Genomic DNA, 23,956 nt, shown 5'->3' with positions numbered 1-23,956 from the left:
TTGTTGTTTGTCCTCCTGTTTCTCCCCCCCGTTTTCTTCGTATTGTTTTATTTCCTTTCATGTTGTGTATAGTCCTAGCTGACTTTCCGACCTAATCGAACTCGTTCTGCTGGTAGTTTTTCTCAAAAGTCATCATATTGTTCGTGTGCACCACTACGTTTTTAGGCGGGTGGACATTCTCGATGTAGGCCCATAACAAATGAGGAAATGAGAAAGAAACTGGGCATGCAATATGATGGCCGTCGTACCCGCTTGCAATCGATATCGAATAATACTTTGATCTTCCTTCCCTTTTTTTTTTTTGACCAAGAGGATTCCCTCACTTGATATCGTTTTTTTTTTGCCACTTGGTTCGATGAATTGTGCCCACTATCCCAAGTCAGCGAGTACCGCATTTCTCCGATTATTGTTTTATGTTTCTTTATTATTATTATGTTTTTTTACGGGGCTGGCCCCATGGCTGCAGGTCATTGACGAAGGAATAGAGATAGGCTTCCCCTTTCACTGTGTGTGTGTGTGTAAGCGCATACAGACACACGCACGCACACTGGGGTCTCTTTTAACTCAACCATTCCAGCAGCAAAGGCCGTCAGTAGAAGGGCAGCAGTCGAGCTGTTCACAACGTTTTTTGTTTCCTCTCTGTTTTTATTATTCGTTTCACTAAGTTATTGAAACTCGGATTTTTGAGGCCAATAGCAGACGATTATTATTCAAATACTCGCCCTGTCAGTTTGTGTTGAGTTGTGCCAGTGTTTCGAGTGTTTTTTTTTTGGTGAGTGAAACCTGCCAATTTGAGGAGAAAAAAAAAAGGGAATTGCGGCTGCCATGCATTGAGAAAAGAAAAGATAAAGATTTGAAAAGCAGAGCTTATCCCAGTGATCCCCGACTATCAATTAAAAGTGATTGAATGACTGATTCCAGAACACGAAGTGAGAAAGACTAACTTGGTCAAGTGTGAACCTATTGGCCCTCTCCATACGCTTTCAATTCCAGAAAATAATCAATCACATAATACAAAAAATATTACAAAAAAAAAGAAACATTTATTTTCCAAAGCTTAAAAAAAAAATCCAAGGTCTTTTCATCCTCTTTTTTTTTTAATTCAATTTTTTTTTGATCGATTTCAATCGCCTCGTGTCTCGCTTGTTTTTCGTCTGCTGGGCGCCAAATTGGTTAGTCGTTTTTATCGACAGATCGGATTAACATCGGTGTCGAATCTCTTGTTAGTTTTTTTTTTTTTGTTGTTGCAGCAATTGGTGTTTCCTCATCAGTTGACCGTCACGGGCTACAAAATCTTTTTGCCCAAATAGATTCCAATCACAAAGAACGCAGTTACGGAAAATCAGAACAACCAGAGCAGCTCGATCTGATTTTGATATTACGAGGTGAGTCACTTGAATTCTTTGTCTCCCCCACTACCTCATTGTCATTTCAATGTTTGTGAGAGAGAGAGTTGGACATTTTACGGCCAACAAGCTCGGAAAATTTCCCAACAAAAATTCTAAGTGAAACGCACAACAACAACAACAACGAAAAAACAAGGAAAAGAATTTTTGAAGCTCAACTATGTGTGATGGATTGCAACGACTAGTTTTTGTGGCCTTCTTATGATCACCTTTTGTGGTCTTTGTTTTGGAAACGAGTGCTGTTTCGATTTTTACGTCCAATTTTCGTGATTTCGGTGCATTTCTTCGTTGGGTAGCGCCATTGCGAACCAAAGTGGTGGTGGTGGTGGGGGGGGGGGGCAATCCGCCATTTTTTTTTTGCAGACATTTGGCGCGAAAAAATGTCTCCAACAAAATGGAGGACATAAATCTGTGATTGTTTGGTTTCGTTTCTCCTTTTTTAATGTTTGACCACGATATAAAAACCGAGAAATTGTAATTGAAAAACCGTGTGACAGTTGGTCTGTGTTTCATTTAGAGGTACCCAAAATGAAGTGTAACACTGGGACGAGTTGAAATTACGAGGGAATGTGTTGCACAAGAAATCCAGGTAGTTCCCTCCTCTGAAAAACTCATTTTCCTTTCGTCTCCCCCAAAAAAAATAGAAGAGTGCGTGGAATAATAATAATAAAAAAAGGGATCGGGTCGTTTGTGCCACAACAGTTACAGATTTACAGGCCATCCTGGCCAGTTCTTATTCCTTTTTCAATAAGAAAAATCCAATGACGAGTCGGCGGCCTCGATTGGAAAGGTCAGAACATCGTCCCGCTTTCCCAGTTCATCCTCGTAAATCAAAGTCAGTTCGACATCAACTGACACTCTTTTCCTTTTATTTATTTATTTTTTTTTATAGTTTTCTTTTCTACCATAAGAAAATACGTAGTCTTTTAAGAACAAAAAAAAAAAAATAAATAAAAAGGATCCCCTTTTTTTTTTGTCTGAGACGCCATCGGGACATGTGCTCCGCATATTATCACTAGACTTGTCTGATTAGTTCTCCCTCTCGTTATGGCCCCGTGATTTTGAAATCTATTCAGACAGGGGATTTCGAATTGTTTCTTTTCTTTATTTAATTTTTGAATATTTAATTTATTCTTTTGAATTTTTTTTTTTTTAAACAGAAGAGTTGTGTAATGACATACCAAGAGCTAAATTTTGATGATTTCACCGTTGTAGTTGCTGATTTTCTGCCCATTGTTGGGTCGATGTTCATTAAGGATTCATCGCTTCTCTTCTCTTGGTATAACGAGTCCCCCCTCCCAAATGGCATTTTTTTCCCCCTCTTTTTTTGTTTGATGAAATTGTTCTCTTTCATCTGGGCAAAATTCTTGTTTAAATCCGCACAGGCCGGTTGTTTTAACAATAGGGGAGAAGAGAAGACGTTTTTGGGTTAGACTGCGGGTCATTTCAACTGGCCGAAATGTACCCACCGTATGTCCCAGACAAGAGAATTAGATTCCACTTTGAGAAAAAGAATGGGGGGAGGTGTAGGACAGACTTTGCCGACCGAGGGTAGGAAAAGAAAAAAAAAGAGGAACGTCAGTAACCGAAAAATAAAAGGAAGAAATCCTAATCCATCTTCGTCTTCTCTTGTGCCGTGCGCGCGCGCCGCTCCGCGTTTTCTCTTTTCTATTCCGTTTCTTTCTCTTTCTCTCTCCTTCATCTTTCGCCCAGTCAAAAAATTCTAAATAAAAAATGGGGAATCTGTGGTGAAGAGAAATCAGTACCTTGACACGTCATGGAGTCCTCCTCTTCTTTACACACGGAGTTCATGTTTTTTTTGTGTGTGAAAAAATGTAGAAAAAGAGAAAGAAAAGAAGAAAACTTGATGAACCTACGTGTACAACTCGATTGTTCAATGCGATCAAGAAGAAAATACCCGGTGCGTTTGTAACACAATCCGATAGATTTGATTCATCCCATTGGAATTTGTTTTTATTTTCTTCGAGATGAATAATTTTTTTTTTTTTTTTGTGAAAAGAAGAGGAAAACAAAAATTCTGTTGAGGGAACGTTTAGAAATTAGTCGAGGGCTTTTTGTTCTTTTCGTTTTGCATTTGTTGGTTCTCTTCTTTTTGCGTGGCGGCGTTTGGTGGTAAGGGCGTGTATTAATAGGGCAGGAAGTAGCAGCTAGAGGAGGGCGAGAAACTCAAGAGACCCGCTTTTTCTCTTTCGTTTGATGTTTTACAGCTTGAGAGGTACCACTGGCCTGTCGAGGGATGATGGAGAAATATTCAAAAAAAAAAAAATTCTCATTGGTTTTTCTTTTTTTTTTTTTTGCTTCTTCACATATTCAAATGAGACTAGTCAGCCATTTTTTTCTTTTCTTTGGGGGGGGCCACCACGGTCGTATACGTTCTCACGTTTCCGGTAATAAGTCTTTTATTATTTTTCGTGTTGTTGACCGACCTTCCCTCTTTTTCTAAAAAAACATTTTTTTTTTTTTAAATATTGGAACTCTTTCTCTTTTTTTGTTGTTGTACAATCTAACTCTTTTAATCTGAGATCCATTAAGAGCCAGTCGGTAATGTAATGGAGATTTTTTTTTTATGATTTGATGGTAGAGCCTTGAAATCTTTTAAACTCCATTAATTCGTCACTGTTGTCAACGTCCTAATGCAACTTTCTTTTCTTTTTTTTACTTGAAAAACTAAATTTTTATATCATTTTGGAGACAAAAAAAAACGAGATGGGCGTGGTGCTCTTATGAAAAGAAAGGGCGGGCGATTCAAACAAAAAATTGTTCATCCAAATGAAAATGAACGTTGTCCGCCATTCGATGCTAGCCGTTTGTGGTCGAAAAGAAACAAAAGAAGAGCTGTGCACCCTTTAGTTTTTGCTAACGATAATACGATCTGACACACATGGTCAGCGTGTGTCTGTCTTTAGCTAAACAAAACAGCAACGAACCGTAGAAGAGGGCGAGGCGTTTGGAAAGGCGAAAGAGCAAAAGAGATCATGTCGCCTTGGACTAAAACCCACATGTTCTCAACTCCTCCCAACTTTCTCGATCTGAAATTTTTTTTTTTTTTTCAATGTCATTTTGAACATTGCGGGTATGGATTTTTTGCGTGCGGAGTGGGCCATGTGTTCCACTGTCACCGATGAGAAGGGGAAGACAGAGCCAAGTAATTTTCGTTCTGTTTTCAGTCGGCCGTAATTTGTCTTTCGTGCTGCTTTTAATTGAAACGGCTCAAAACATGTGGAGGGTCTCTCTTTGTTCCTTTTTAAAAAATGACTCACGCTCGAATCACGAACGAAATAAATATTCCGCCATGATGGTGGTCTAGATACCGAATGCCTTATAGTAGACGCCATTTTCAAACCGTTTGTCTTTATGTCGAAAACTACCTCCCCCTATTTTCCTCCCCCCCGTTTAAATCGCGTTTTCACGAACGTGACCACCGCTAAACTGTCGACTGATGTAAACGATTTTTTTTTCTTCAGGCGAAAACTCGTTTAATTTTTCGGATCAATTGAATAGAGAAAGCCATTAGTTCAATTTTCACGGGTAGGAATTGAGTTTGTCCCTTGGAAAAAAAAAGAAGAATGACACGTCAGGAACGTGAGTTCCACGGATGGTTGCGTTTGGAGCTATTGGGTCAGAGTAACGTGTGGAATAGCGGCAATCACGGAGCCGTGCCGAATTTTTTCGTTCATCCCGCACTTGATCACGGCCAACCGCAGCGACAGATCCGATGCGATAGCCATGTGGGGAAGGTAGAAACTGGCGAACGGTTCGACTCTTGTGATCCGTCAACGGGTGAACGGTCACGGTGGCGTGAGTCGGGCGCGGAAAACAACAACGAACGGCTATCATAAATCTTTCTCGCCCTTCCATGTATCATTTCTTTTCTATTCAAAACAGGCGTTATGTGAATAGAATAATGGATTTTTTTTACATCTTGTTTCGTGACTTTGTCTCTCTCTCCCGTTTAACAATTTGATAAAAAACAAAAGAAAAACCCAGTCCGCTTTAAAAATAATTCAGTAGATCGGCAAGTTAGAAATCAAATTTGGGAAACAGATAATACAATAGGAGGATCGAACTGGAACGCAATCAGCTGCCACTTTGGCTTTAGAATAAGGACATGTAAAAAAAAAGAAGATGATGGGCTGTCGTAGGTCCCAGTCAGATTATCTTTGTCGTTTGCAATTGAGATCCTCCTCGGCTACCAGATGGTGCGCCTTTTTGTTGTCAGTGACGTTCTTAAGCTTCGACATAGTCTCAGAGTAGTTTCAGACAATGTTCCAGTCATCTCTCATCAGTTGAACTGTCCTCCTCCTCGTCTTTTGTGCTGGGGAGGCAACAGGGCGTAGGTCTTGACGCCGTACCGTACTGGCGCTGCTCTTATTGTTTGTCTTCACACGAACACAAAAGCGGCCCACCGAGTTTGAACTCTCCACCGCTGCACACAAAGTGTCTGACTTTCACAATCTCTGAAATACAACAGTCCACGTAACACAGTTGTTTACTAAATAATTTGAAAAAAAATATATTTTTGTTCGCCTTTGGGTGGGTAACTTGCTAATAATCAATTATTTCACTACAATTTTGATTTCTTTTTTTTTAATGCTATAACAACAGCCAGCATAATCTTACGTAATATACCCCTCACATCATTTTTCAAATTTTTTCTTTTTTTTTCTATTTCCCCATTTTTTTTTAAATCCCTCGACCCCCCCACTGCCTAGTGTTTGTATACGAACCTTCTTGGCTCTGTGCGACTTAATGTGTTTTTGTCTCTGACCCCCCCCACACACACACAAAATATCATTTCTTTACCCTCTCTTTTTTCGGTCTTAACTTTTGAAAACTGCAACGTTAAGAGGGTGGGGGAGTAACGAAAAGGTTTCGGAATATATAATTACTTTTTTTTTCTTTTAAATTCTGAATCCCCCTTTAAAAAAAAAAAAAAAGAGTTGCTGTTAGTGAGGGGAAATTTTTTCTTTTTCTATGGCTGCTTAATTAAACCTAACCTCCCCGCCATCGCCTCCGTGAAAGTCCACGAACGAACGCGGAATAACAAACGGGGTATTGCGCAATAATAGGGCAACATAGTCATAAAGAAGAGGTGGAGGGGCTTGCTTATGTGTGTATTTGTATAACGAGCCCACAAGACGCGCGCATCGATTGTTTTTTTGTTGCACGTTACATCCCGTGGGATTCCCGATCGGTTTGAAACGAAAGTTTGTCGGAAATTTTATTGGGCGTGCGATAAACACGTTTTGTTTTTCGTTGTGTTCCCCGATGTGTTGTTTACATAAAAGCCGACCTCCTAGAAGGTAAAAAACAAACGAATGTTACAGTTTAAAATGTGTTTAAAAAACTGTTGGATAGGAAAGAAAATTAGATTTCAAGTTTTAATTTTGTTTGACGTTGGTTTGTCCCGAAAAAAACATTTGACAGATGGTAAAAATGCAGAAATGTTCTCGAATTTTTCTTAAAAAGAGGACAACATGTCGTTTTTCGTGGTTGCCCAATGAGCCGATTTTGCTTTGAAATTCAAAACCCCAAACCGTTTCTTCATTTCTTCCTCAATTTTCATTTTTTTTTTTTCATTTCACTATTTTCCACCCTCAAAAATCGAATGACAATGAACATCTTCAAACACGGATATTCAATGTAACTTAAGTTTTTTAGTAAAAAAAAAAAATGGTGTCAAATTTCAGTTTTGGGTGGGGTTCTTTTGCTGGAACGTCAACTAAATCCACATTTTCAAATCCGAAAAAAAAAACTCAATTTCATCATCTTCCAAGAAATTTCAAATGAATTTTTTTTTCCCACTACGAAATGGACGTAGGCAAAATTCATTTCCGATGAGACATAAGGTCGTGGACCCTTAATTTTTTCTCTCTCTCTCTCTCGGTTTTCTTTGACTTGGATATGGCTTCAAAATCGACTCCACCCATTCGTTGTCTATGTCGATCATCCCCTCCCTTCTAGTGATGCCGCCTTCTTCCTAAAACTACAATTTCAAAAGAAAAAAAAAGGGCACAACAAAGTGCGACCAGATCCATAACCGCTCATACAGACACACACGTTCTAAGTACTAAATAGGTATACAGTTCCAGCTGCCCTTTTTCTTTTTTTTTTTTTAATGAACTTTCTACGCCTTTTCTGTCTTTCCCTCACGAAAATCTTAACTTATTTTTGTGAAAACCCGCCTTCTTCTTTAACTCCCCCCAAAAAAAAAAGGTCCTATTTTGTTGTTGTTGAAGGAGTTCCATTTTCTCTCCCCCAAACGCGGAGTCGAATCAAAGTCTAATAAATTTCTATACGTACGTCATAAATCGTAAGCTCTAAGAATCTAAAAAAGACTCAAACATCTCTCTCTCTCTCTCGCACTCTCTTTTTAAGAATCCCCCTCCCCCCCTCGTCTCCATGAGCGTTTACATCTCCCCCTCTTCGATTCCTCATCTTGGCCACCTTTAAAGAAAGCTCTCAGTCGTCTATTTTATTTTTCTCACTCTCTCTTTTATTTATTCGTCCCCACTTCTACCAGCACGTTGAGCCTTTTCTCAAAACTGTCCACGAATTGTATATGATTTCGGAGACGTAATATCTCATTCGTTGGGGTTGACTATTATCTTCCGCTCTACGAGAAGAAGAAGAAGAAGAAGGTTGTTGGTTACACTGTCCATTAAGCGATGGCCACATACCAGCGTCTTCTGTTCCAGTCTGTTTGGCACCAGAGCAGCGAAGAGGCCCACATCGAATGCACGTCATGTTTGGACTTTGATTCATCAGAGACAACAGCTGTGGATCTACCCCGTTTATTTTCTTATGCGTTAAATGTTCCATCAGTTTAGGCCACCGGTGTTTACCTGCCAACAGCAGACGAATTTTTGATTTATAGCGGCCGATCAATTTGCGTCTTTTTTTTTTTCTTTGAGGGGGGAGGAGGAAATATTTCATTAAATAAAAAGGGAATCAATCGCATTGGAGTGAATGCCATCAAAGGAGTGGCTCCCCCTCTCTCTCTGACTTTAATGTCACACTGATCAATTTTCCAGTTGACACGTTAAACGATGTTTTTCACTGCGACAGATGTTACCTCTATACGATGACTTGGCTTCTTTGATGTGAATCAGGACAATATGCCCAACATGCCGTTATGCATTTGGCCACCGCACGCGCCTAAACTCCATTCAAATAATCCGCAGGCGTCTGAACGAATTCTTGAACGAACCGCGACGCTCTTACTGTCTGCGCTTCTCGTATGTTTATCAAGACTTAGTTCAAATCGCGTGTTGTTGACGCTTACGTAATAAACGCGTCAAAATGCGCAAAACGTGGCCATCGCTTTCAAAGGTTTTTTTTTTTTTTTGGGGGTTTAATTTTTGTTGTTATTATTGTTGTATTCATTTTCTTGACGCATCCATTCATGAGAAGCCGTTTCAATCCCTGTCAAAATCTTGGACTCGTCTTGCCGTCTGTTCCGTGTTTGTCGACCGTCGAGGTATTTAATGGGTCGCCCTTATCCATCTCGTCTGAAAGGCCGTAACACACGGAAGGGGGGGAGATGCGTGAAAAGGGAGAGAAGGTCGACGTTCTGAAAAAGACTTTCATTTTTTTTTTTTTCGCTTCCATTACCTTTAAATACAACGGGCTGAAAGCGTAGACGTGTGTTCATACATCTCGCGTCTGAGTGAATTATGTTTTTTTTTTTTCTTTTTCCTTTTCAGAGTTGAAGGATTTTTTCTTCTTTTTCGAAATAAAAATGGAGGAAGAGTGTGTAAATTCAATTTGACACTAGACGGCGCTGTGCAACTGGATGAGGGGGGGAATTCTTTGTGTTGTGTTTGTGTATGTCTGTGCATATTTTTTTTTTTTTTACCTTTCCTCACGTAGAACGTGAAATCAAAAATGGGACACAAAGGCTTCAGGAAGTGAGTGAGGAGTCACTAGACGTAAAAGAAAAAAAAAAGATTGCGCTTCAATAGCTCGTCCTCTTTACGTGTGCGTTTATCCATACAAAGTGCACATTGTGGAAAATGAAATCTCTCCCCCCTTTTTATTTCTTGTTCCCGTCATCTCTCAGAAAGAAAATGAGAGAAAATGTCAATTTCGCACTCGGCGGAGAGTCAGCTGCCGCTCCTTCTAAATAGATTAAAAAATAACAGGGAAAGATTGATCTTTTTCAGATCGAATAAATAGAATGTCGTTTTATCAGTTACCCCCTTTTAAAATGCGGATGGCCGTTCCAGTGGGGGTTTTAAAAAAGAGAAACTTGCGAACTCATTAGTCGCTTGATTTTAACGATCGATTAAAACGGAGGGTAGCGTTGCCGCAGTTTGGGTTTGATACTTTGCAGAGCGCTTTTAAATAGCGTCGGATTTCCTGATCAAGTTTAACGTTAAATGAGGTGAAATCAAATTACTGCAACTGCCTGGCTGATATCGAACGTATAAACTCTCCTTTAAAGTTAATGGAAGATTATAGCCGCTTCTTTTTTCTTTCGATAATCAAAAAAGAAAAGAAAAAAGGTGAAGCCATTGAAATTGAAAAAAAAGGGGGACGTGAGATTATTTACCTAAAATGAACCGTGGGTCACGCGTTTCTTTATCGATCGAAACCCAAACAGCAAGTCGAACGCAGTGGGGGGGAACAGATAGACACATGAAATCCATAGGTGTGTGTGTGTGTGTGTGTGCGGATGGCTGTAATATAAACACCGCGTCGAATAAATTATGAAAAACAAAAATTCAGCCAAGAGGGGGGAAATCGATGGACGATAGAAATCTCCGGCCACCGGTGCCCTTGTCCTCCCCCCCCCCCTAGTTTATTTTTATTGAATAAAAGAAAAGAAAAAAAGGGATGGATGTGACTTGTGCGTTGTCGGATCAATCAGGGCTCAAACACGACCTTTTTCCACTCGCGTCCATAAATAATGTGACCATTTCAACATTTCTTCTTGGTTTGTTTGTTTTTTCAATTCTGTCGAGGGACGGGGGGGGTTACCCTTGGAAGGTGACATTAATAGTTCTTTATCACCCCACGTAAATGGATATTTTCTCTCCCTAATTTCTAGGGTCTCTAGCACCTGATCGGCTAACTATCCCTTCATTTTTGTAGCAGGATAATGCCATCAATAACTTAATCAAATGAAACATTTGCGCTTCAAGTTTCATCTCATCTCGGATCGATTTTTTTCCCTCTTCTCTTCACTGCGATACGAGGAGCACCTCAGGGATGGATCGGAAGTGTGGGCGTCGATGGGATGCGGTTGTCCACTTTATCTTTATTTATTACATACTGTACATCCCCTAGAAAAGAAGAAAAAGTCTTGTCCATTTTCCATATAGCCCGGTAGTCTACAAGGGGGAGGACTTGGAAAGATATAGCAAAAGAAAAGGGACAATAGCTTGCGCAATCCATCTATAAAAATTGAGCTTTCGGCTTTGCCTTGGCACGTCACATGTTCCGGCTCTCATGCGGGTTCTCTTTTAAAGATATATCCTTCGTCTTTTCTCCATTTTCTTTTATTACATCTTATTTTATTTTATTTATTATTTGTTGTTTTTTTTCTTTCTTTGACGTAGATGTATGCGATGGTGCTATATGTGTCGTTATCCAAAGGAAAAATACGGCGTCTAAATCCACGGCATGTCTCTCTCGAATAACACGCGCAGATATGGGTGGGGTGGGTGGGGGGATCATCGTTTGAAAAACGAAAGGAAACGCACTGAAACGCGCACGTTTATTTTAGGGGGGGGGGGGTTATGATCAGTACGTTTTCTAGTTCCATTTTTACGAAGACGGAAACAAAAACATTGTTCCCCATTGACTCGTTTTTTTTCTACCCCCAAAATGGCACACAAATCTGAAACAGACGCGATGAGCCAATAGCAAACAATGTCTTATCTTTTTTTTTTTGTATTTATAACTCTATAGATTTTAATGTTTTATTCACCAAACAAACACCGGGAGCACGGCCAATTAAAAGTTGTTGGTCGCTGGTTAGCAAGTTTCTCTGTTCAAGACATTCCCCCCCCCCCGCTTTCATTACTGCATAATGAGCTGGATGAAACAACACGGAGAGTATTAGTCATGGACATGGCCCTTTGCGCTACATACGTGCTGTATCTATTTTTGTGCTAAATATATATACGCACGTAAACGTACGCGTAATTACGCATGTACCAGCTGGGGAGTTTCACAAACGTCCATTGAAAACTATTCAAGTGAAGGGCCTGTTTTCCACCGATTACGAATAGCTGCCATATACAATCAGCGAGGAAACCTCCTTCAGTTCTCCTTCACAAAAAAAAAAGCCATTGATGCGATTGAAATGATTCCCCCTCTTTTTTTTTGTGTGTTTCGTGTTTAAGAGAATAGCCTTTGCCTCATCGGTTTCCCATTTTTGTGTGTGTGTGTGTGTGTGTGTTCATCTCATTGATATTCTGCCCTATTCAGCGCAATTCGAGTTTGAAGTCGTCGATCGGATCTGACAAAGGCTTAAAAAGTCATAGTTCCCTGCTCGCTATCGGTTTCGGGCGCACTTATATTCGATATCAAAGAGTAGAGAAATCAAAAGTGGAAAACTTCCAACTTGGCATTGAAAGCTCTTGACAGTCCAAGTTTGTTCTGGTGGAAGTTTTCCAACAAAAGCGGGCACAAGATGAGAGACACAGAGAGAAGCCGAATTCTGTTTAGTCTCACGCTCTCACAAAACACATCTGGCACGGCCGAAAAGATCCTATATATCGATTGTTACGTCTAAACTATAGACACACACTGCGCAATCAAATAGCGACGTGATTATGCGAGGTACACTCCAGTGTGTGCTTTATCAAACTCTTATTTTCAACGTGCGCGATGGTCAACGAATTGCTTGGATTTATTATTAAAAAAAATAATAATAAGCAGATTTTGTGTGTGTGTGTGTGCACTTGCTGTGAATAGTTTTGATGCGGGACGTTGCGATTGGGATCAGCTGTGTTATATAGTTAAGGGCCAGGCAGCCGACACTATCAGTTGGTGGCGGTCAACTTGGAATACAACCGAAATTCGTAGCTCGATGGCTAGTAAAACGTACCGTGTTCTTATCTACCTGTTTTTTAAATTCTTTTTGTGATGGTCAATGCCCTGCCCAATCTCTCCATCTTTCCCCCCTGACGGCGCGCAGTTTGAATTCAAATTCCCATTCAAGCAGGAAGACGGTGCACGGCTAACTATTTAATTGATGCTGTGGGGGTACATTATACGTGTTTTGGTTGGAAGTTCAAATGTGGGAATGCAGCTGATTGGCGAACGTCAAAACTTGTTGGGGCCCTTTGTCTTCATTTTGAAAAATAACTCTCGAAATCTGTTTGAATTTGCCGCGTAAACTTTGCAATCACTGAAACAAGAGAACGTGTTCCCAATTAAAAGGCGCCTATTATTCTTTTACAGATTGTTCAGAAACAGATTGCGAAGCAGAGGGAAACAACCCTACTTCAAGACTGACGGTAGGCGTCGCATCGAGCCATGGAGTGCGTCGCGCGGAGACGCTGCAATCGACGAGATTTGCGAGCGGGCGGCTGTGCCGTCACAGCCCCGGCCGTTCTTCTACTAATGACTGTCATCATGGTCCCCTTAGGATCAGCACTCGACGCTAGTACGTAACTCTTCAATCATCAAAATAACAAAAACAAAAGCTGAGATTTTTTAATTAAACATTTTTTGTGGCGCCTATTTAATTGTAATTAAGACGCCAATTAATCTGAACGTGGCGTACGCAACTTATTACCAGGAAAGAATTCAAAGACGCGCTGCACGATAGCCTTAAGAGATTGCAAACAATTTTTTGCTTATAGAAGATCTGCTCGTGTTATCTCGTACACGAGGGTCGAGCACAGAGAACCGAACCCCGGAGGTCACTAGCGTTTAAAAGCGTAAACATCGAGGCTTTTCAATTAGCGCTAATTGCGCCTCATCTCTTTATGTCGAGTTGAGAGATGGACGCTATACGAAAAGTGCACGAACGTGAATGAAGGAGTTTGCAACAGATTTCAGTAGGAAAACAAAAGAGAAAACGACGAATTGTTGTGCTAAAGGCAAAGTTCAGCATTCATTTAATTTTTTAAAAAGAAGTTACAGATTTCTTCAGAATAAATTGCGGTTTATTAAAAATTAAAAAATAATATTATACCGCATTTCGTTATTTTAATTTGCCCGCAAAACACGCGGAGTATTTCTTGGCTTATTGTCGGACTGCTGTCGTCTAATTTTGCAAAATTTTCGCTATTCATATTCAATTAGGTCAATGTGTCGGCGCCCTGGGCATGGAATCGGGATCCATTCGTGACGAGGACATAGCCGCCAGCTCTTCGTTCGACGGTGCCAGCGTCGGCCCGCAAAACGCCAGGTAAACATGCAACATGCAAATTCTGAAGCTTTTCAATGAATTTATTTTAAAGCAAATCGAATAATAGATTCTGTCCAAGAGAGGGAATAAAAAAAAATGATGGAGTTTTATTTCATTAAAACTGAGATTAAACATTGGGGCAAAAAAAAACATTGACACATTCCATTAGACCGACGAGTTCCTGTCAATTTTGATATTGTTTGACAGCGAACCATTTCAATCGTCGCTGACAGTTTACATTAAGAAAATTGCTCCAGGCTGAATTTTATTTATTTATTTATTTATTTAGATACGAAAGTTTAACTCGTGTTAGATCATTTTCTTCCTGCTACTCGGATATCGTCTCGATTTATAACTGACGCGTATATATCGATTGCTAATTGACGTCCTCTCGCTTTTAACAAAAGTTATGAGAGGAAATAACCCTCACGTTACGGTGCCGCAACGTCGAACACGAGCGACACCAGTGGCCCAATAGGCAAAGTCGTTCTTCTTGTCCATCCAAAATTAAATAAATAAGATTCATGTTGAAACCAATTCCACAGGAAAAAAAAAGAAATGAGGCAAGTAGAAAGAGATTTGTGTACAAAAAAAAAGAAAAAATTCTACGAAGAAAGGAAAGTTTTGGAACACAAGTTGGAATGGACTGAGTCATGTAGCTAAAGCCAACATTGAAATGTCGATCGTCCCCCCCCCCAAAAAAAAAAAAGAATTCATGCGATAGACTCTTGCGCATTGTATATTGTCGCCATTCACAGCCCCAAACAGAGTCAACAATATCAGACTTTCGATGCCTCTCCTTTTTTTTTTTCTCACGATTTCATTCAATAGTCCCCCCCAAACGCGCACAACGGGGCTTTAAATTCTCTCGTCTTTTCGGCTGACTCGGCGCTATTTTTTCGTTAAAGGAATCACGATAATGAAGTCATCGTAGCAAACACTCGTCCTATTTTATCTTTCTCTCTCTCTCTTTAGTTCTTACCGGCGTGCGTGTATGATTTCTTTTGAATAAAAGAAGTGGAGACTAGCGAGAATTGTTTTGATGAATATCGTGCAGATGGTCTCGTGACTGGCATCAGCAAAAATGATTTAAGGACTTTAAATGTCGACATCAAATGTAAACCAACATAAACAATTTGTTTTTCTCTTTCGTAGGGTGCGCGTGGAGAGAAATGGAGGAGCGTGGTGTCCTCGCCAACAGGCCACTCATCAGCCTCGTGACTGGCTCGAGATCGATTTGAAAACGGACCACGTCATCACGGCCGTCGAGACCCAAGGTAAGTTGGTAATTAGTATTAAGTTGGTGAATCTGAAATCGAGGTTGGCAGTTCGTAGAAAATGAATTAGAAAGGGAGTAGTTGAAAGGCAAAAAGAAACGATTCAATTCTCATCATTTTTTTTGTTTTGTTTTGTTGGTTTTTTTGGGTGGATTTAACAGGACGATTCGGCAACGGCCAAGGGCAGGAATTTGCTGAACATTTTCTGCTTGAATACTGGAGGGAATCGCTGGCCAAATGGGTCCGTTACAAGGACACCAAAAGCGAAGAGGTACGTGCTATTTTGATGTTGTTGTTGTTGCGAAGTATTCCATTATTTCGTGCTTAGCAAACCCAAATTAAGGGGCGGCATTCAAATTCAATTCAAACATTAGATTGAACAGATTTTTCATTACGTTCAACTGTTACGTTAGTAACATCCTAAATCTCAATCTTGTCTCTCCTTTTCTCTTTTCTACGTTCAAGTCCATCAATTTATTTTTGATTGCTAACAGCATCGTCGAACTTCCTCTTTTTTTTTTTACCGTCATGTCTCCTCCCCATTTCCTCTTTGACTGCGCCACCCCCTTTTTTTTTCTTTCTACATCGCTTCTGAACAACTCATCGACTGCGAGATGATAAAAGAGGGTCGACGACATGTAGGGACACAATAAAAAAATAGAAGGAAAGAGGGAAAAAGAATCAGAATGGAACACGAAAGCCGCTACGTGATTACATAGACGACAAGTCACGTCGATGCAACGCTGAGGGTGCGAAGAAAATCTCGATTGACGAGAGCCTCTCTTTTTCGCTTCCCACCGTGTACTTGTTTTTTTTTTCTTTTTCCTAATCTTGATTGTTTATTCCCGGCAAAGAAAAGAAAAAAAACCTTTTTGTTAAATTTCCAAACGCGCATAACTTCAGCTGTGCTTGTTTTGTTTACACGTCCGTAATTAAAGTGAAGAGGATTGCGCACAAGAATCAAGTTTTGTCTTTAACCATCTCATTTTTCTCTGCTTCGGGAGTCGTCCACACCCTAAGACGAACCAGGGGGTTGGAATCAGAAGCGGAAACGATTTCATTAAAGAACGATCATCTTGTTTATTTCTTTCTTAGATGTTGATGCTATCCATCTCTGTCTAAAAAAAAATTTGTTTTTAATGCGACCAATCATCACGCGGACTCTTTTCCACCCTCACTAACGTCGCACGAAAATGGCTGTGCCAGTAGAATTTCGATTTTTACTTCTAAATCTGACCAATTATTTTTTTTTCAACTTAAAAAAGTAGAACATTCGGTTTGGGAAAAATCGAGTGTTAAAAGCTTTTAAGCAGGAGGCATTCATTGTTAACAGAGTCCAACAGCTCGTGAGAACGAGCTTTCGTGCATTGTCACAGTTGCAACTTACAAAAAGAAAAAAAAAATCTCCCTACTGTCTACTCTTTTTTTTTTGTTGGTTGTCTCTCTTATTACGCGCGGCTCTGCCCTGACTGAATCACAGCTCAACACACACACACACACACAAAAGAATTTTTTTTAAAATAAATAATAGACATGGGTGTGTGTGTATCCTTTCGGTCGTTCATTCGACGGCAATCAGTTCTTTGAATTTTTCCCGTTTCTCACCGGGACAAATGCCGCGTTAGTGACTAGACTCATTTTTTTTCATGTGAAAAATAAATGTAATCGTCCCATCAGTTCAAAAAAAAAAAAACGCCACCGTCTAACTATCGAAGTTTTATTCTGTTTTGTTTAGTTTCCGGTAGTCCAAGATGACACACGAGCGTTTCACACGCCAATTTCAGTCGCACTCGTATACAGCGTTTCATTCGTTTAGACAGTTGGGACGCAAGCATTGCTGCCCGTTTGACTTCATCGATCATGACTATACAACGTCATCTTCCATTTAGCCACTTGTTTTTTTTTTTTCATATCGCCAGTTTTTATTTTCATGGATGACTCGGCTGATCGAGTGGGGCTGGCCCTTTTGTGCCAGCAAGTAGCTCATCTATGTTCCTCATTCGTTAACGTTGCGCACAACACAACTTAAAACAGCTGCGGGTCTTCCGCTCCTGAACTGTTTGGCCTCGTTAGTTGTTCCGCTCTGCCATCAAGAAAAGAAAAAGGGGAAATCTGTTTTTCAGGTAGACAAAGCACATCATCGCAGTTAAAGGGCCTTTGTTTTTTTCGATTCTTTTAAAATCAATTTCTATACTTTTGTTTGGGGGTAAAAACATTGGAGAACATGGGGAAATGAAAGAAAAGGTTCAGGAAGTTGGAAGGTACTGAGTGGAGGGGGATGTTTCAAGCAGGTGGATTGCATGGGACCTTCTTAATCTTTAATGACGCTGGCCAGGTAGCGACGAGTGCACAGTCGCACATATTAACTCAATTATTTCTCTTGCCTTCTGTCGCCAAAACACGAAGGAAACAAAAGTAGAAACTAACCGCTAGACCATCCCAAATTATTCGGGGGATGTTTTTAAATTATTATTTTTTGTTTTAACGAGACGTAGAAGATAAGAGAAAAAAACAACAGGAAGTTTCAGATAATTTTGTATTGGTGGGGTGTAAAAAAAAAAACAACAACAGAAAGATAGGGGGGGTGGGGAATAAACAACAACCATAATGTCGTGTGGAAATCGGTTCCACGTTGACAAAGCATAAAAACTAAAACAAAAAAAAAAAGAGGGAAATGGTAGGGACAATGTAACGAGGAGAAAGGGGGGGGACGAATCAGAAAGCAATTGAGGAAATTGAACACGAATAGAATCAAACCTCGTCCGGAGTAAATTATGATGGATTCCCCATTAAGCCGGATCTCGTCCTCATTTCTTCCTTTATGTTTCATATTTTGTTTTTACTTAATTTAATATATATAGTCAGCCTAACTCGGTTAAATCTAATATCTTTACGACTTCTCTTAGCACAGCGTTCGCATCTTTTCTTTTTTTTTAAACATCATGTACAATTTTTTTTTATATTTCGTCCGTATGGTTTATCAACATTAAAACTTCACTAACCTAACGGAGATCAATTCATAATCGCCATTTACTTCCGAACATCGCAGTTCGTCTGCGCACAGTCACACACACTCACACAGACATACATGACACAGACATAGCGATTGCTTTAACTAAAAGAGAAGGGTGAAAACTCTGCTTACGTTATACACAAGCGAAGACAATTCTGGCTAATGAATCAAAAGAAACAGGGCTGGATACAGCGTTCTACATGGCAAGGCCAATCAACTCAGAATTCCCAACGCGCAGACCCCCAGAGTTAAACGTAGAGGAAACGAGTCCTTATATGCGTGAAAGGAGCATGTGGGAAGGGGGATACCCAGATGTTTTCAGTATGAGTGGCACGTCATTTCTCCGTTTTCTTTAGCCCCGACACTCTAGAATATTAAGCGCAGAACATCTCGGAAACCCTAGCGGGAAAAGTTAGACGTCATCGATCTTTCAAGTTAGAGACACCACTCCACACACTCACACACACACACAAGTTAAAAACAACAATCACGAAAAGCTGAAAATGTTGATCTTAACAAACAATCCCCAGAAAAAAAAAATTGAATCCAAAAGAATAATAAACTTATCACCCTCCCATCAGTTTCTCAATGTTTCATCGTTACCAACTTAACGTTAGATGGATGTCGGAAGATGTTGCGTGTTGTTCCGGAAAACTTGGAACCGTAATCGACGGGGGTAAATCCGTAAGACATCAACAATCCGAAAGTTTGGACTCTTTGGGTTTGTAGCGCTTGTGATGACGACGTCGATTGTATTTTACGTGTGTACACGAGAGAGGAATGAAGCTGTAAATGAGAAGGGGGGGGGGATATATTGCCGCCAATCAGCAGAACGAGGATTCTTGTGCAGCTATTCAGCGTAGGAGAGAGGCACGATCGATAGTCTGGTACAAGCTTGTTTTCTACCATCCTAAACAATAACGTGAATACAATGGGAATGGGATGCCAACGTGAATTGTACAGCGTACACGGGGAATTCCGGCAGCTCATCACCGTTTGATTCTTTTTTCTTGAATAGGAAAAGATCTTGGGGGACACGTCTTCACGCGGTTTAGCATTTCCGTTCGTATGCAATCAGAAATCAGATTAGTTTTCTTTTTTTTAAATGTTTGCTTACGTGCTTCTGAAGAATATAGCGCTATTCACGCTTGCCTATATGTTGAGAGATATAAAAGGGTGGTTTGTGAAACAAATCAGTTCGTTCTGTCAGCTATTTGGGCGTGTTTTTTTATTGATTTTCTTTTTACGAGTGCAGCTCGGCAACGGTCGATAACGAGGCTAGATATTATCGCGGTTTCGGGCAATAGAATCGCATTTTCAATGGGAAAAGAATTTCCCGACTGAAAAAAAAAAGTTGAAATCGTTATGCGAGTCGTTATGAATTCACGACCATAGGTGAAGTGGGTTTTGGAACTTTATTTTTTTTTCTATGGCTAGAAACGTGATGCGACTTTAAAGTGTCTTTTCAAAGCTGGCGAAACTCTTAAAACCGATAGTGTCAATGAATGTCAAATGAAATCACCTCTTCATGGCTGGTTTCGTTTTTTTCTTATATATTCATACAGTATATATATTTTTTAAAATTTGCCTTTGCAGGTAATCGCAGGAAATACAAACACGTACGTGGCGGAGAAGCGTGAATTGGATCCGGTGTTGATCGCCCGCAAGTTGCGATTTTTCCCGTACAGTCATCACAGGCGAACGGTTTGCATGCGAGTCGAGATTTATGGCTGCCCTTGGTACGTAATAAGACGCTGTCATCTCGCAAGAGACGCATTCATTTTGCATTAAAATATTTTTTTTTGTCTCATTTAACTACGTCATATAATAAACCCGCGAAGCAAATGTCGCTCCTAGCCGACCGTCCATTCACGATGTGTAATGTCGGATGTGTTGTGCGTTTTCTTTCCCTTTGAAGGTCTGAGGGTATTGCCAGCTATCTGATGCCGCAGGGAGATCAGCGAGGAGCCGGTTGGCAATTCTACGATGCCTCTTACGACGGCATCTGGGACGGCTCTTTACTGCGCCAAGGACTCGGCCAGTTGACAGACGGCAAACTCGGTCCCGACAATTTCAAAGCCAGTTATTACGACCAAGATCGAGGTAAAGATTTATGCCAAGTTTCAGTTTTCTTGTCCCGACATTTGCCGTCATCGTTTTCATGGCCTTTTTCTTTTTCTTTCTTCTTCTCTTCGTTTTCGTGTTTGTGTTCATTTTATGATCGACCGTTGAAGGTTGGGTCGGATGGCGTAACGACTCGCGCAACGGACAGCCCGTCGAGATCGTTTTCGAGTTCGATACGGTGCGCGATTTCACGTCGCTGAGTATCTTCGCCAATAACCAGTTCACCAAAGATGTTCAGGTAAGGTCGTATTCTTTCCATCAACAACAGTTTGCAACATCGAAATAAATAACAAGGCCTTTTCAACACCACCCCCGAACGTTTTACGTCAACGTCAAATCAACCGCTATTTAAAAACCCAAGCAAAAAACTATTGCATTCCAAAAATAGACATTTTTTATTTCTTACTGGAATGTTTGACTACTAACGTAAAATCCGTGTACGATTAGAACCGCAACGCGAATGAATGATGGCATGCCATTTGACAACATGGAAAAGACCCACGTTGATGATCCCCAATTTCAACGTCATTTCAGATCTTCTCTGAGATGCAAGTGCATTTCAGCGTCGGAGGACAAGTGTACCCGGGTGAGCCAATCATCTACCGACCTCCCGAGGATCGCATATTTGAGAATTCACGCAACATCAGTATTAAGCTGCACCACCGAGTCGGACGCTACGTCAAACTGCGTTTGTCTTTCCCGGCTCCTCCGGCTCGCTGGATTCTCATCAGCGAGGTCTCTTTCCGCTCCGAAGTGGCCGCCAGAAATTACACGACCGAAGTGGATGGCAGTCCCGTCACTCCACCGGCCGCCCCTCCCAATCCGCCCGTCTCCAATTTGCCACTCCCGCCAACCGGTCACGAAGTCGGGATCAACGCCGGCTCGTCGGATCAAACCAACGGTAACGAACACGATCAAGTTTTTTTTTTTTTTTTAGGCGTAGTCTTTATTATCCTACCTAATCATTTTACAGCCTTTTTTTTTCACGGCATTTTCCCATTGAACGTCACGTTCAAGAATCGTTTTATTTATTTATAGTGTCATCATTGAGAGGAAAATCATTTCACGTTAATTCCCAAAAATTTCATAAAATTAGACGAGAACTCCGGTTTTTTTCACGGGAAAAGGAAATGTGGCCATAATGTATTTCAACGCCTATCAAAAAAATTCCAAAAATTAAATACAATTAATTCAATATGGGAATATCGAACAGAAAAAGAAAGACAATTCCTACGAGTTGCACGACTTTATCCTTTGCGAGAAAGGGGGAGGGTTTCAAACACGTGCGCACCAAGTTCGTGAGTGAAGGCAAAGCAACCGTTCTCCTTGGTTAAAGTCAGTTAAAAAACCCATAATGCTTCAAAAATATCTTTGATTTTCCGATACGCACACGCGAGCCCGTGTGTCAAAGAATCGGAATGCTCGCTATTCGTGAAGGCGACATCCGCTATTAGGTTTTTCCTTCGTTCTTATTCTCGTCAAACTAAACATAGGGCAAAGACACTAACCGCTCCCTTTACATCGGCGCCTTTTTCTTTGTTGCCAGTCTCTGACATTTACGGCCCATCATACGACATTTTGTTTTTTAAACTCCGTAGAGCAAACAATTTTTAAGAATAAGACTCCATGCCATAAGCCATAACTACGTACAGGGTAGACTATTTGTGGTAGAGGGGGTAAAGAAATCACGAGAATAAACGGAAATTGAGGAATAAAATGAAAATTGCCAGCCAAAAGGATTTAAGAGGTCATTTGTTGGTGATCTTGTTCAACCCGACCATCGCCGCCCCAAATATTGGCTTTTGAGATTTTCTTACGATTCGTGGAATGGCAGCCGTTTCCTTTCCAATTGGCAGTAATAAGAAAAACACAAGGAAATGGGGAAATATTTTATGGGTTGTTAACAACCGCAAAACAAACGTCCTACTCCTAAGAGCGAGACCGAAATATTACGACGTACAGAGAAATTATGATTTCTTCTTGTTGGTAACATTTAACGTTAACGTTTTCTATCCTTCGAAGAATATTAAATAGGAAAAAGAATAAAAATTCGCAATGCTTCTGGCTTCATTCTAATTTGTTGTTTCTTCGCTGTTTCTCTTCAATTTCCTTGATTGCTTTTTTCCATATGAAAATTCACATCATTTTTCGTTTTACAGAGACGAGCCCACCAACCAGAGAGAACCAAACGTACATGGCAATCATCGTCGGTGTCTTGGTGGCCGTCAGTTTCCTGTTGGCGGCGGCCATCTTCTTCATGATAATGCGACGTCGTCAACGCAAGAGCCTCTCCGGCAGTCCGCTGCCGGACAAGGCAAATTGGGCCTCTCAGGTCGGAAGTCAGCCCAGTCCCCGTCTGTTGGACGGGTCTGTCGGTGAGCATCACGAGGATCAATTGTTGCAACACCATCGCGGTAAAATCTACAACAAGAACAACTCGCTGCCGTATGGCAACATTGGCGCCGACTTGTCGCGCTCGGACGCGGCCTCCCAGTACTTGTTGCCTCATTCGCCGGCCAGTGCCCACTTGACGAGAACCGAGTACCAGGAAGCCTTATCACGCCCTTCGCTTCTCGCCTTATTACAGTTACAGTACTCTATTGCTGGCCGGAACTGAAGGTGCACTGAAAAAGGCCAACACATCCGCAGGTAATGACAAGAAAAACAAAAGAAACAAACTGAGAACGCGACGTATTGCGCGCATCATAAATCAAACTCGCCTTCCCTTTTTTTATTTAAATAAGCGACATTTTCTTAATGGGCCAGCAGCTATTTGGCTTTGGTCCTAAACGACTCTGGTCGATGGCCGACACTGTTCTATGGATCCATTAATCTTAACTTGGAATGGCCCACTGATCGATTTATGGCTCCGTTTCAGATACGTACGACTACGCCGTGCCGGATGTTAGCGGGATTAGCAGCTGCAGCACTGCCCATCAACCCCTACTAATCCAGCCATCTCTACAAAAACAACATCATCCGCTTAAGCCCAAATTGCCTGTCGCTTCGCCACCTCCGCACGCAATCGAAATCGACACTTTGGCCTCATCTTCTCATTCCACGACGACCACTGGCTCGGCATCCTCAGCATCCGTCCGTCTAGGAGGCAGCAAAAACAACAATCAGATCGGCCACTTGAACGGCATTCAGCGAATCCAGTCCATTGAAAAAGGTGAGACAGTCTGTTAGCTCTCACGTCCCAAATGTAGAATTCTCTAGACATGAAAAATTCCCGTCCGGTTCAGAAAATGTTAGATTGCGCAGCCACATCCGGATAGAAACGGCCCGTCTACTGAGTTAGTTATGTCCATAGTATAGCGTCTTTCCTGCTCGCGTAGTTCAGGCAATCTGCTGTTAATCTTTTAGGATATTGATTGACAAAGGGCCCAATGATGGATGTACATCCACGGCACGCGATGGAGCACTCCATCTTTCGTGCCTTGCACGTGGCACACATGCATTATCAGCATAATAAATCGATTATCTTAAATGGGTCCCAAGAAAAAGAATGACCGACTGTAGGGGGACTGAAGTCGTTTCCTGTAATCGTTTCAAGTGGTATTGGATTATCGGAAAGGCTCACGCTACCTGCCTTGCCTCGAATCAAATCTTATTCTTTGTTATATGACGTGTTCACGCAACCGTCGAAGAAACGTTGATGAGCAAGGTGAAAACAACCGCTCAAAGTGCTACACGCTTGAAAGAAAAATGTATTTCAAATGCATATAGAGACATCGTCTTCGTT

At 41.0% G+C, this 23,956-nt stretch overlaps 1 protein-coding gene across 1 annotated transcript; it reads left to right on the top strand.

The window, feature by feature from the left end:
* Nucleotides 1-582: 582 nt before the first annotated feature.
* Nucleotides 583-23,175, top strand: LOC116927356 (discoidin domain-containing receptor tyrosine kinase B). Its single transcript, XM_045176278.1, has 12 exons — nucleotides 583-1,172; nucleotides 1,251-1,385; nucleotides 12,843-13,047; nucleotides 13,692-13,797; nucleotides 14,953-15,074; nucleotides 15,236-15,345; nucleotides 19,684-19,826; nucleotides 20,006-20,190; nucleotides 20,322-20,449; nucleotides 20,746-21,112; nucleotides 22,371-22,860; nucleotides 23,090-23,175. The coding sequence occupies exons 3-11, from the start codon at nucleotides 12,918-12,920 to the stop codon at nucleotides 22,826-22,828; spliced, it is 1,749 nt and encodes a 582-aa protein (XP_045032213.1). The 5' UTR covers nucleotides 583-1,172; nucleotides 1,251-1,385; nucleotides 12,843-12,917; the 3' UTR covers nucleotides 22,829-22,860; nucleotides 23,090-23,175.
* Nucleotides 23,176-23,956: the final 781 nt, after the last annotated feature.

This window comes from Daphnia magna, linkage group LG7 (genome assembly GCF_020631705.1).
Source record: "Daphnia magna isolate NIES linkage group LG7, ASM2063170v1.1, whole genome shotgun sequence".
NCBI classification, from domain to species: Eukaryota; Metazoa; Arthropoda; class Branchiopoda; order Diplostraca; family Daphniidae; genus Daphnia; species Daphnia magna.
Note: the sequence above shows the minus strand (reverse complement) of the source record. Positions and strands in the feature narration are given on the sequence as shown.